Source organism: Enhydra lutris, unplaced genomic scaffold (assembly GCF_002288905.1).
Source record: "Enhydra lutris kenyoni isolate GAN:26980312 unplaced genomic scaffold, ASM228890v2 scaffoldscaffold23, whole genome shotgun sequence".
Lineage (NCBI taxonomy): Eukaryota > Metazoa > Chordata > Mammalia > Carnivora > Mustelidae > Enhydra > Enhydra lutris.
The window spans coordinates 1940994-1955811 of NW_019154107.1; the positions used below are offsets into that span (position 1 = coordinate 1940994).

A 14818-nucleotide genomic window follows, 5' to 3' on the forward strand; every position below is an offset into this window, starting at 1 on the left:
AAGGAGGAAAAGGAGGCAACGTTGTTACAATCAAAAGATGAGAAATATTTTTGAAATCTGAAATATGAGAGGAGAAATTTTAAAAACTGAATAAACGAGGTGTCATATAAAGTCAAGGCATTCTGCCAGAAAGTAGAATAAAAGTGAGATGGAAAACAGAACAGAAAGAATAGGAAATACGGATATTCCAGAAGGTCCAATATCCAACTTATAGACAGTCCAGAAAAAAAGGAAACAAAGAAATGGAAGGAATGGAATTATCAAATTAATAATACAAAAAATGGCCCTAAATTGAAGGACAATGGTCTCCACATGCAAAGGGCTCATCAAGTGCCCAGGACAACGAATGAATAAAGACTCACACCAAGGCATATTATCGTGACCTCCAGAACACCAGTGATAAATCCCAAAAGCTTCCAGAGGGAACAACCAAGCTGTATAGCAACAGGACTGGGAATCAGAACAGTATCAGGCTTCTTGGTAAGGTTTCTAGAAGCTGGAAAACAATGGAGCAATACCTTCGAAATTCTGGGAGTAAATGATCCTCGACCTAGAAATCTATACTCAACCAAGCCTTCAATCAAATATAAAGGTAGAAGAGTGACATTTTCAGACATGTGAGGATTCCAGTTCATACCTCTCACATACTGTCTTCAGAAACATCGGGAGGATGACCTTCGAGAAAGAAAGGAGCACACTAAGAACGCAGAAGACACGAGACCCAGGAAACACAGGATGCCATGCAAGAGAGCAGAGAAAAAACAATACCCGGATGACTCCATAGCGCGCCCAGAGGGCAATCGGTTCAGCTCGACCAGCATGGAGAGCTCTAGGAGGGGGGTCAGGCTTAACCAAGTGTGTGGAACATGTTATCGGTGAGCTCTGGCAGATTTGATGGAGGGTGTGGTGGGCACAATAATGGCCTCCCCAAATATACCAGGTCCTACTCCTCAGAACCTGTGAATATATTAGGTTATGTGGGAAAGAGGAATTAAATTTGCTGATGGAATTAATGTTGCCCATCAGCCAACCTTGGGATAGGGAGACTATCCTGGATGATCCAGAGGGGTATGACAATAATATTGGGGAGACTTTGGGGTTGGAAGTTGGGGTAGTAATATAGGAGAGCTAAATCCTCATCGACTTTAAAAGGAACTCAGTAACTCAATAAATAGTGGCCAAAATCAATAAATTGAGAAACAGCAGAATAGGCACATTATTTAGACATAGGTAAAGAGGTTATAAGAGTTGAAAGTGGCTCCCCCTGGGGAGTGGAACTGAAGACACAAAGGAGCGAGGCAGGGGACCGCTGCGTAGAGAGACAAGCCTTATTTAGGACGATTGGCAAAGCTGTGCGTGGGGCAGTTTCCCGACACTGCTGTAACACATTACCACAAGTGTAGTGGCTTGAAACAATGCAATTTACTGTCTTACAGCTCTGGAACTCACAGGTCTGAAACGGGTCTCCCTGGGCTGAAATCAAGGTGCCCGCAGGGCTGCATTCCTCCCGGGACTCTGGCGGAGAGTCCGCTCCCTTGATTTTACTGCCAGAGGCTAGAGGCCACCTGCATGCCGGGGCTCCCGTGGGCACTCAAGGCACTCTGCTCTCTGCCTGCATCCTCATGTCTCCTTCTGTGACCCACGCGTCTCCCTGTTTCCCTGATAAGGACCCTTGGGATTTTATTGGGCCCACCTGGAAAATCCAGAATACTCTCCCTATCTTGAGATCATAAACTTAATTACATCTGCAAAATTCTTTTTGTCAAGTAAGGTAAGGTCTCAAGGTCATAGGCTCCAGGCATGAGGACGCAGCCATCTTGGATGGGATGGCGTTATTCTGCTGACCCCAGTGTGCCTGCCTGTATTGCTTTAATAGAAACATTTTTCACAACATGAACTCTCGGACTCAACAATTCTACTTCTAGGAATTAATGCTAATGGAATACTTACGCAGGTGTGCCAAAATCTGTGTTCATAAACATTGTTTATGATGCTGAAAAATTATGTACAAGTTCATGATAAAAAAATTTTAAAGTATAGCTATAAAAGGATTACTATGGAGCAATTAACCATTATGCTACCGAGTTTAGGCTGAAAAGAAAAAGATGTTCACTGTAAATTAAGTGACAAAAGCAAAATACAAAATGGTAAGTTTACTACTAATTTTTGTAACAAGAGTGTATGTGTCTGAGATAGAAAAACGTGAGCACTTTTGTGTATGAGTTTATATAGAGAGAGAGAGAGAGAAAGGGAAACAGTAGAAAACTGTGTGTGTATATGGGTGCGCATGTGCGCACAGGCAGGTGTGTGTGCAGAGTGGGTATCCATGTGCCAAAATCCAAACAATACTGAGACCAAACTGTTGACTGTGGATATCACTGAGTGGTGGGAGTACAAATAATTTTAATTTTTTTCTTTATGCTTTCCCATAATTTCTAGGATTTTCCCCCATCAAGCATGTATTACTCTTAAATGAGAAAAAAAGTTATTTCCAATTTGCATAAATAAATAACTTCGAAAAATGAGCGTCCGAGGCCCTGGAGACTGACTACAGCAACAGCTGTGCGCAGAGATTACACATGTAGCCGTTGGCACAGCTAAGAAAGAAAGGATGCCGACTTCTTAATTAACTCTCCAAAACATGGTTGAGCTATACATGCTCTGGAAGTGTGTTGAAGCCATGACTATCAATCTCCAGGTCTCATTCTCTTCAGAGTCTTATTTTGTGCTAAGTTCTGTGAGGCTAGAACACCGCGGGGCTGCGCAATCTCACTCAGCTGGTTTCCAGGCGGCGCTCGACAACAGCCAGCTTGATCCCCTTCCTCGCCCATTAGGTGGGGCAAAAAAGCTTTAGAAGAGACCCTTCTGACTAACAGCAGGCAAAACCACACGGCGGGGGGAGCAGACAGAAGGACTCAGAAGTCATCTAGCTCAGTTTGGATGGGATGTATGCTAAGATTTTTCCAGAATGAAAATGATTCTCAGAGAATTTTCTAGAGAAGATTATCAAGTGGAGACGCTATAAAATTCACCTCTAACAAGGCTTCAGAACATGACAATCATACCTCTAACCAAGACTCTTTTCCAACAGTTTAAAATTAAAATATCTCTGGTTGAGGGGCGCCTGGGTGGCTCAGTGGGTTAAGCCTCTGCCTTTGGCTCAGGTCGTGGTCTCAGGGTCCCGGGATCGAGCCCTGCATCGGGCTCTCTGCTTGGCGGGGAGACTGCTTCCTCCTCTCTCTCTGCCTGCCTCTCTGCCTACTTGTGATCTCTGTCTGTCAAATAATTAAAATCTTTTAAAAAAATCTCTGGTTGAAATGCAAATTAAAAACAACACTGCTAAAGAACAAAAATTCAGCTAAGTAAATCTGCATATCTAATTGGCTTTATTGATTCACGAATCGGGTAGCATCCTCTCTGACACGTAAAAGGGAGTTCTGCAGAATTGTACAAAACGGAAGGCTTTTATAGGAAGGAGGTTGGGGCAAGAAGTTACTGGCAGAAGAAAGGATTGTTTCAGGCAAGGTCACCTTCCATTAGGGAAAAGGGCTGCTCTGTGTGTGTGTAGGGGGGGGGGGGTCCTTCATGCAGATTAGCTCATCTTCCTTTGGCCAGAAAGCCCCCGTGACAGATTACCTCACTGGTGCTGATCAGAAAAGTCCTGACTTGACCTGTGCAGGTCGGTTAGGTATCAAGCCCGGTTTGGTGACTTGGCCCAGCATCCGTGACTCCATCCCGGGCCTACGGTTTTCTAACAACGCCAAGATCCATTTTTCATGGATCAGATTGGCAAAAATTAAAAACCATGTCAATACACTCCACTGGTCAGGCCGTGAGGACACAGGCAGGCTCCTGCTTTGCTGGAAGAAACAGGCACTTGCGTGACTCCTGCGGAGAAGGGCTGGCGGGACCTAGGATTGTTCCATTTACGGAGTGCTCTTTAGCCCGCAATCTCATGGGTTCGTTTACCCTGATGGTTCACTTTCAGCAAGATGAAAATAAATATGCACAAGGTTATCGATCACAGCATTACTTAAACGACAGCATATCGGAACCGGCCTACAGGTGCAGATACAAGTGCGCCGCTGGGTGAGGGCACAGCGGCGGGAGGAGTGCGAGGCGCCGGGACCGGAGCGCGGGCACAATCTCACCATCTGACAAGGGACGGCTTCCAGGATTTCTTCAGTGAAAAGAGGAAAGTGCAACAGAGCATATAGAGAATGCCCGTGTCAGGAAATGGGAGAATAAAGAAACACATGTACGTCTGCTCGTCTTTACCAAAAGAAAGGCAGGAAGGAGAAGCCAGAAGTTGGTCACCCATAAGGAGCGGAAGGGAACACCATTGAAGGAACACAGGAGGGAGTGACACTGGTCGAAGCAGTATCTTTTTGTAGAGTTTTGATTTGTGGAACTATGTTAATGCTCTACATGTTCAAAAAGTTCAGTCGGATCGATAAGGATGGGGGAGGGGGGGCTAAAACTGAAAGCAAACGGGGGAAGGTGGGGAGCTCAGCTGTATTTCAAATGAACAACATCACCACATTGTGGAGGGCTGGGGATAGTGAGGACGAATCCAAGTCATTTATGAACATAGTATTTATCTCTATACCTTCTGTCTTCAGGGGCGTGGAGGTGGAGAACTGCAAACAGAGCCTATTTTTAAGTAGGTTTGCTCCCTGGCGTGGTATGACTATTTTAGGCGTTTTGTGGAATTGAGCAAATGATGAGATGATGTGGTACTGTTGGGAGCCAGGGTCCTCGCTGTGGAAGAAGACACACAAATATGAAATCGGAAAAGCACGGAAGAATCCTGCAGGGATGGATGGGAGGCATCAGAGTGACCCCATCACTTCTAACACGTGTATGTATATATAATATGCGTACGTGTGTGAGCACGTGTGTGTGTTTCCTAGCTATGGCTGCCAAAAAGGCTTCGAAGCAAAGACACCCCATTAGCAACAAGCACTAGTGCCCAAATTTTGGTCTCTAATATCGTTCCCCACTAAGAGGAACCAGGCCTCCTTGGAGAAATGGTTGATTTCAAGGCCGAGGCAAGGAATGGCCACGATGAACCTGGAGCATCTTGTTATGCCACAAATAAGGAAGCGCTAAAAATAATTAATGGCCGTAGTAGAAGACACAGCAATCAGCTTAAAAGGGCTTCCACTGTCCAAAGTTTGGATAATTTAAACAGTAAAATAATCAAGGACAATGATGAATCATAGACCACTGAAAATGTAGGAATAAATCCCTATCAGTAATAAAGACAAATAAATGGGAGAAATATCAGTGCCGGCTGGTAAGCATGGAGGGAGTCCTGGAGTTGGAAAAACACCATTTTGCAGCCATAATTGTAAAGCTTGGTTCAGACAAGAGCCATCGAAAGATACTGAATCTATGGGGGCAGTTGTGATGAAGAACAGCATATTCCAAAACTGAAAGTATCTCCTTACAGATTGCTTATTTAATGCAGGCAAAAAAAAAAAAAAAAAAAAAAGGAGAAAGAGTGGAGCAGTCCTTGACCAGGTGATTAAAATTAACATCACCTTTACAGCAGCATTGTTTACAATAGCCAAATAATGGAAACAGCCAAGTTTCCATCACTGGTGAATGGATAAGGAGACATGGTATGTATATACAACGGACTATCACTCAGCCATCAAAGAGAATGAAATCTTGTCACTTGCAATGACATGGACGGAGCTAGGGTGCATTATGCTAACCAAAATAAATCAGAGAAAGACAAATACCACATGGTGTCACTCATATGTGGAATTTAAGAAACCAAACGGAGAGAGAGAGAAAGGAGAGAGGGGGGCAAACCAAGAAAGAGACTCCTAACTCCAGAGAACACACTGACAGTTACCAGAGGGGACGCGGTGGGGGGGTGGGTGAGACAGGTGACGGGGATGAAGGAGGCACTCGTCCTGATGAGCACCAGGTGAGGTACGGAAGTGCTGCCTCACTCTGCGGTACCCCTGACTAATATGACACCGTATGTTAACTAACTGGAATTTAAATAAACACTTAAAAAATAAATAAAATTAACATCAACAAGAGACAGGTGGACGTGGTTGTGACCCCCTAAGGGGAACACGGTATCACCTGTATTCTGACCGGGAACGCAGCCTGGCTGACACCTCAGCTTTAGCTCAGTAAGGGCCATTTCAGACTTCTGACCTCAGAGCTCTAAGATAATAAAAGTTTATGTTGTTTTAAATCACTTAGTTTGTTGTAATTTATTACAGCAGCAATAGGAAACTAATACACTGGGAATATGGATGACGAACTACATAAAAGTACTCTAACATGGTAAATTTTCTAACATTGATAACTACAATGGTTAAGAGAATGTCCTTATTCTTAGAAAATACTCATTGAAGTACTTAGAAGTAATGGATATGATGCATGAAATCTACTTTCGAATGATTCAGAAAAAATATGTGTGTGCGTGTATATAGATGTCTGTACACATACACACACAGAACAAATGATAAAGCAAATGGAAAATGTTAACAGGTAAAGCCGAGTAAATGGTGTATGAGTGTTCCTTGTACTATTCTTGCAACTTTTCTGTAAGTTTGAAATTATTTCCAAATAAAAACTTTTAGGCAATTGGTTGACATGTATGATAACATCATGTTTCTAATTGTACGACAGATGGAAAAAAAGCTGAACCATAACACCATACGTGTCTTCTTGAAAGCCATAAAGGATTCTCTCCCACCCCCAATACTGACCAACTACTAAAAAAATAAAGTTCTCTAGATTTCGTTGCTCTTCTTAATACCCATGATATTTGCTGAGGACTGCTCTGTGGCTGGTAGCCTCCAAGCCTGGCAATTTGAGGGAAATTACAAGACGTCCTTCCTTCTTGAGATGTTAAGAATCTGATGTAAGAATAAATGGATTAAATTTTGGTAGAAACACCCAGCTAGAAAAATAGGTAGAACTTGAACTGGTGGCAAGGAGGGAAGAGGCTGGGGAGGAAGAATTAGTCAAAGGTTGGGGTCAGGAGAAAGCCCACTGAGGGCAACTTACCGCCTAGCTCCTGACACTGAGAAGATGCCAGAGTCTGATTGCTCCCTTCATGCTTCCTCTCCTTGTCCTCGGGAAGCCATGGAGCAGGGTTCCTAGGAGAGTTCCTGGGAGGTAAGGCCAGGTAAATAAGACTGAAAAGCAGCCCACCTTACTGCTTTTCTCTCCAAGTTTTTCATAAGCCAGTTGCTAAAATTTGGACTTTTTTTTCCCCTGCAGATACCAAGAAGTTGCTATAAAGTTTTGGTGAATGTGGGGGGTGTTTAGTCATTCAACAAGTATTTTTGAGTTACCCCTCTATGTCAAACAGAGCCAGATGGAGGGAAGAGAGATATAGGCTGTGGGTCTGGTCGCTGTGCTTAAGGACTTAAGCAGGGGCGTGTTTAGGCATTCTGGAAGACCAGAGGAAAGACAGCTAACCCAATGAGACTTGAGTGGAAAAGCTACCAAAGTGAGGCTTAAGACTCGGTTTGAAGCAATTGACCAGGAATATACAGGGAAAGGACACTTGGGACGATGGAAATTGAACAGAGCATGTGTGCAGGTATACAAGCCCGTGAGTGAGGCACATTTAAAGGGGGCCCAGGGTGCCTGGGTGGCTCAGTCAGTTGAGCAACTGACTCTTGATTTTGGCTCAGGTCGTGATCTCAAGGTCGTGGGATTGAGCCCTGCCTCAGGCTCCACGCTCAATGGGGAAGTCTGCTTCTCTCCCTCTGCCCCCCCACCTTACCCACCCCTTCCACATGCATTCTCTCTCTCTCTAAAATAAATAAATAAATCCTTTGAAAAATTAAAATAAAATGGCTTGAAACTTCTGGGTGCCTGGCTGGCTCAGTCGGCCAAGCATGCAACTCTTGAGCTCAGGGTTGTGAGTCCGAGCAGCACTGTGTTCCTTGTAATTCCATGCAGAAATTGTCAACAGCAAGAACTTCATAACATTCAAGTCAATTTCTTCTTTACTAAATATTATTTTAAACATCATTAGAAGGGATTAGAATCTGATGCAAAAATTTACTTCAGAAAATTATCTGTGAAACAATCTAGCTTTTAGTGTCTTTAACGATGAGTACAGCAAAAACAAGCCCTTTAAATTTTTAATGTGATACTCCAGGATTTCATAAGACATTTGTAGCTTTCTGGGAATGGGATTCTATTCCTTGCCCTTCAAAATATGTAAACTTGAATGTCATACACACTACAAACATGTTTGAAAAATGTATGTGACTGCCTGCAAAGACTGACTATACATATATAAAATATTATCTCAACTACCAAAAAAACTCAGAAAAAAACTCATGAAAAAATACCAAAATGTTGGTTGACACTTAAATATATATAAGCAGGGACACCTGGGTGGCTCAGTAGGTTGGAACCTCTGCCTTCGGCTCGGGTCGTGGTCCCAGGGTCCCTGGATCGGGCCCCGCGTCAGGCTCTCTGCTCAGCAGGGAGCCTGCTTCCCCCTCTCTCTGCCTGCTCTCTGCCTACTTGTGATCTCCGTTTGTCAAATAAATAAATAAAATCTTTAAAAATAAATTATATATATATATATGTATAAGCAATATGATTATGAGTACATTTTTATTCTTTTTACATACTCTTTTATGTACTTTTTAAAAAAATTGATCTTGGGCGCCTGGGTGGCTCAGTCGTTAGGTGTCTGCTTTCAGCTCAGGTCATGATCCTAGGGTCCTGAGATCAAGTCCCACATCGGGCTCCCTGCTCTGCTTGGGAATCCCGCTTCTCCCTCTCCCACTCCCCCGATTGTGTTCCCTCTCTCGCTGTGTCTGTCAAATAAATAAGTAAATAAATAAATAAATAAATAAATAAATAAAATCTTTAAAAAAACCTCAATCTCTACGCCCAACATGGGGCTCAAACTCATAACCTGGAGATCAAGAGTCTCTTGCTCTACTGACTGAGCCAGCCAGGTGTCCCTATTCTATGTATTCTTTATTGTCAGAGAAAAAGGCTTTTCTTTTTAAAAAGAACAGTATTAAAATGACTTAAATTATGTGTAAGTATGTCAAATATTTTAAGTCAAGGATTCTTTTTTCTTTTTTTTTTTTAGGATCTTATTTATTTGAGAGAGAGAGAGAGAGCCCAAGCAGAGGAAGAGGCAGAGGGAGAGGGAGAAGCAGCTCTCCCCTAAGCAGGGAGATCGTGAGTTGAGCCGAAGGCAGAACCACCGACTGAGCCACCCAGGTGGCCCTAAGTCAAGAATTCTTATTAAAAAGTCAACACAACATATACTTAAATAAGCTTACCCACATGTTATGATGTAGGAGGAGGAATGGCAGAGAGTAAAACGCCTCCTAAGATGAAGTACGCAGCCCTTGGCGGTAAAACTTGTATACATGGATTTTAGTAACAGATATACACTATGGATAGGATGAAATGTCCTTACCACTTAAAAAAAAGAGGAATGACTTTATTTTATAAAAACAACACAATGTTTGTTGTATTCGACCAATAGAGAAAAGCACTTAAAAAATTGCCAGTGTTAACAGTGGATGGGCGTGTTTCCAGACCTGTCTATTCACAGGTACAGACAGGATTCATGGTGGGAATTGCTGTACTTTTTATTTTAAAAGGTTTTACTTAATTTTATTTAAATGCTATAGAAAAAAAACTTAAAAATGAAACTGCAGGGCTGCTGAACTTGAGACAAATGTTTCTTTGCTGTAAGGGTTACTGGCTCCCAAAGGAGTTATATGTTAAGCCAGTGATTCTCAAACTTGAGCACATAACAGAATCCCTTGGAGGGCAGAATCCCTTGGAGTCCAATCCCTTGGACTGCTGGGTCCAAGCCCATTTCTGATTCAGTAGGTCTGGGGTGGGGCCAAGAATTCTCATTTCTAAAAATTTTACAGGTGATGCTGATATCGCTGACTGGGGACCACACTTTGAGAACCAGTGCATTTAAGGTCAAGAAAAAGACTGAAAAACTTGAGGTCGGTCAGTAGGTTTTTTCTATATTGTATAATACAATCGTAGACATTATAACTTGACATGACACCTGGCTATTCAAGATGAGGCAGTTGGTCTTTATTTTTTATCCCACTCCTTCCCACCAAGTCCTAGTTGATCAATGCATGCTAATTTTTCTTTGTGAAGATTCTTAACATTTACATTCTATTCTACAACTGTATTCCTCAGTTTTAAAATCTTAGTTTTGTATTTTAATGGACTCAGAGGTCATACCATTCCTTTTGCTGGAACTCTGTTGGGAAACCTGGTATCCCCTCTCTTCTGGGCTCGCATTAAGTGTCCAGAACCAGGGCTCCCTGGACGCAAAGGTCTATCTTATTCTGTGGGCTTTGGTTTCCCCAGGCTGCTTTACCACCCTGGAAGTGCCTTGTCCTGGTGAATCTTTCCCCTTCTGCAGAGGTCCTGAGACAGCAGCAAAGACTTCATCCTCCCAAGGGTCTTCCTTGACTCTATCCTACATGGCCTGGCCACCCTGCTGGTCTCTTTGTCCATAATGGGGCCCCTCATCACCAAGATGTCCTCAACTTTGTTTATTGACTCTGCGCTACTTAGGAGGCAGGGGAGGGGTTGAAGTCACGCCATACTTTGTTGCATTAGCATCTTCTACCCTCTTCCTTGTATGGTTGCTGCTGGTTAATCTGGGGCTGCAGATTACTGAGTTTGCTAGATCATGGAGAAGGTGAGCTTCTGATCCAGCTCTACTTTTCCTGCTTCCACCTGGAAGTATCTCCAATCTTTTAAAAAACAAACTTCACATATGTAGGATTTGTTGAGTAAAATGTGGTCCATATTATGCATCTACATACTTTATTATAATGTAAATATAATAGTTCTTCTAATTGAAAAAAAAGAAAATGTGGCCTCTAAAATATACATAGTAGTTTTATCTGTGGTAAGATTATGGGTGTCTTTTTAAACTGAAATTTATGTTGAGATAAATGGAGATATACATGCACCTATTAGAAATAATACGGAGAGATCCCATGTACATTTTAGCCGGTTTCCTCCAAACTATCTCATTTTAAAACCAGCAAAACCACCAGCAGAATACTGCCTTCTGAGGCTTGTGACACCAGCAAGAAAGAAAATGTGACCCGGGGATATGCAACCAGGAATGCCAACTTCTTCTTCTCAACTTCGTATATATACGTCCAACAGAGGACTTAACACTCAATATTGGATTTTTTGTTTTTATGAATCTCTTCTCCAGCAGTTTATGAGGTTCCTCAGAGGAGGGACTCTGTCATATTATCTTTGTCTCCCCAGTGCTGGGGAAGAGCCTACCATACAAGGGAGGAAGGGGAGAAGGCAATGGCATGTGACTTATCAAAACTTCTCTTCTATCATCTTATGCATTAGAGAGTTCAAATTCTTCTCAGTCAAGAAAAAAATGCTAAGATAAACTTCTGTTCAGCCTCCACATGCAAATTAGTTATTTAGTTCCTAAATAAATTTAGTTCCTAATATAATAAATAAACGTATTTATTATATTATTTTATATTGTAATAAATATATTTATTCTACTGGTTACTCATCCATTAAACTAATATTTAATGAGTTCTTACCATGTGTCAGGTAGGATGTTGGGAGTTGGGGATACTATGGTGAACAAGACAGACACAGTCCCTGTCCTTATTTTATACTCTAAATTATAAAGCAAGCCTTTCTTTTTAGGTTTTAAATCTTCTGCATTTAATATTTTCTGAATACACCCACATTACCAATAGGTATTTTTGTAAATAACGTGCTTTGCGTATTTAGACAACGCCAAAAGTATATTCATATATGCCTAAAGAGGAAGTCAGTTGTGGAATGATTTTAATATCAAGTCAACTGTCTGAGCCTTTTTTGCTGTGCTATGATAAATATAGCCAGAGAATTAATGCAGTGTAGCAAGTTACATTTCCAAGTTCAATGTCTGGTTTCCTTATCAGACTGTTTGGACCATAAAGGCAGGCTCTGAGTGTCTTGTTCTTTTATTCACTGTTGTGATTTTAGCACAGAATCTGTGCACTAAATATGTGTTAACCAAATGGTTAAATACTCAAGGCTCATAAGCGTCCCCCAGGATGTGAGAATAAATGAATTCTTTTAAAATTTAAGGCAGATGTTATGAGTACCTCACACAATAGAAAGTTGTCATACTACTGCACACACGTACTTCTTTCTTACCAAAGTGGAATGTTAAATACGCTGGAAAAGCTGACCTACAGAGATGGTACACAGCATTAAAGACAGGCCATCTACCTAAATTTATTAGCCAACTTTAATGCTAGTCCTCTTCGCTTCACTTATTACTGACCCACTAAGGAAACAGCTGCCCGATCTTACGAAGATATGTAAGAAAAAAAACGTTAAATGTTTGCAGTGAGATTTTTTCATAATCCAGTCATGAGAAATCAAGTTCTTACCAGACTTTGATTTTAAAAGTTCTGCCTTTGTATGAAATTAAAAGAATGTTCTCACAAACTGGCAAGTAACTTCAAGCAGAAGGAGCAACAGTATTTTATTTTATTACAAATAAACATTTCACAAAAGTTTAATTGGGATTGTATATGTATTATTAAGCAGAACAAAGAAAACATAGAGAAATAAGGTACCAGGACCTAAAACATCATTTAAAATCCCACCAATTTTATCTTACGCTAGTAGGTACTCAATACAACTGAACTGAAAATAAACACTTTATAATATGTGCTTGCAAAATGTATAATGCTGTAGTAGTAAAGTACAATTTCCAAATATGAGATTTTGTCTGTCAGATTTTTAAAAAGCCTTTAAAAATATGATATGCACAAGCTTGCCCTGAGGGAAAGTAAGATGGAATATAAATTACAAAATCTTTACATATTTTCCACAACAGCATTTTGAAATTGGAAAGAGCAAACAGTGGTGGAAAAAACTGAATGAACCAATTGCTAAAAATTCAGTGCACTCATAACTACCTGATGGAAATTGTGAAGCACCTTTTGTCGTGCCTTCTTGTATCATAATATGAAATGTATAAATTATATAGGCCTTGATATTCAGAAACTTAAGAAAATTTCAAGTTATAAGCCAAACTGTCATCAGAAAAAAGAAAAATCTGGTATAAAATTTGCTACCATAAGGCCACTGTTTCGAGTTCTCTCACGTACAGACACTATACAATTCAGATACTTTTGTTTTTATTACATAAGCAAAACTTCCAACATATAAATGTCTGGATATAACTCAGGTAAATTCTCTATGAAACCATGCTCAGAGAAAAATGCATCAACAAATAATGCCCTTTTGAGACTTTTTGCAAAAGAAACTGTAGTTAATACAACTTTTAAATTGAATACTGTAATTTAAAAGCAATTAAGTGTAAAAAAGTTGCAGCATTCCACTACAGAAAAATAAAGTTATTTTATCAAGAAAGTTACAGTGTTAGTGCTTTAGTGCCAATTTTAACTCCTGACAAAAAGAGATGCTCCCAAGTATCATCCTGTAGTGTCGTTTCCATATGTAATAATTCCAGATTAGATTGCTGCGGCAATGTTTGCATATTCCTATTGAGAGAAAACAAAAGAAATACAGACTTCAAAAGAAGAGTCAGTTATAACATCTGAGCTAGAGTTTTTTCACATTGTAATTGTCAAAATATTTTAATTTATGTAGTAACCACTTGCAGCCAAGACCCCCACAAAGGTATGTGGAACCCCAAAGACGCAAAGTAACAGAACACATCAAAGCAGATATCAAACGGTTAAGTCAGTAGGACAAAGAAAATATATGACACTCAGCACACCGGTATTAGTAAGTTGATGAAAAGGCATTCTGCTATTTGGGTGAGTTTCACTGGGGATTATTAAAAAAAAAAATCAAGACCCTTAAAACTTAGCCCCTCAAGCACAGAGCCTGGTGGGACACACACATAGTCTTAAACTGGTCATCATATGGTATCTTTAATTTTAAAACGATATGGACTCTTCTAGCTTGGCTGACAGAGAAAGCTACTGAGGAGATGGGGAAGCATTCTTGCTTTTGGATGGTTACCTACAACATAAAAAGATGTAAGCTTCTGTAAACACAGGAAAAGGAGTTCACAACAATAAAACTGTGATTAAAGAGGGTAATGAAACGTGGATTCTATACTGTGATGCTATACAAAAATATTAAATTACCAACCACAAACTGGACAGAATAACATGCAACTTAGAAAAGAGCAAAAATGGTAAATGGTATGTTTTTCTGGGACATTAAAAATATTTATTAATACATATATCCTTACCTTTTACTAGGATCTTACATTATTAAAACTGAAAGAAATTTAAAAGTTGATTTATTTTTTGGCATTTACATTAGTATGGAAACATTTAATTCCAAACAAAGGCAGTGCTGACAGAAAATACTTATTCTTCTTTCAATTTTGATTAATTAGTGAAATGTTCAAAATACACGCATATATATATATATATAACATATATATATATTTTGTCAACATCATTCCTTTAAATAGAAGTAGACTTCATTGTGTCCCATTTCTTTACTTGTTATATAATATAAAAATCATAAATGTTGACCTTCAAATATCCATTGCCTACTAACAACTTTAAAAGGAAACTCTGACTATAATAATTCTTAAAAATGTTTCAAATGAAATATCTTGTTTTTACAAATGTACAATTATTCTGAATCACATTCACCCTTGCCATAGCTTCTCCCACACCATCTCTCAGCTTGATCCCCCATTCTTCCAATTATTTGAAAACCTACTTTAAGCAGAATTGGAACTAGATATATGAGCACCACAGTCGTCTAAATCTTC

The 14818-nt window shown here is 40.2% G+C and overlaps 1 protein-coding gene across 4 annotated transcripts in view; it reads right to left on the reverse strand.

Annotated features, from left to right (window-relative positions):
- Positions 1-12516: 12516 nt before the first annotated feature.
- LOC111150415 (BCLAF1 and THRAP3 family member 3) overlaps positions 12517-14818 on the reverse strand; it is a 57925-nt gene continuing 55623 nt past the window's right edge. For all 4 annotated transcript variants that reach the window (XM_022507840.1, XM_022507838.1, XM_022507839.1 and 1 more), the window contains one exon: positions 12517-13559. In XM_022507840.1, the coding sequence (XP_022363548.1) occupies positions 13530-13559 (30 nt within the window). In that variant the 3' untranslated portion in view covers positions 12517-13529. The remainder of the gene's footprint in view (positions 13560-14818) is intronic.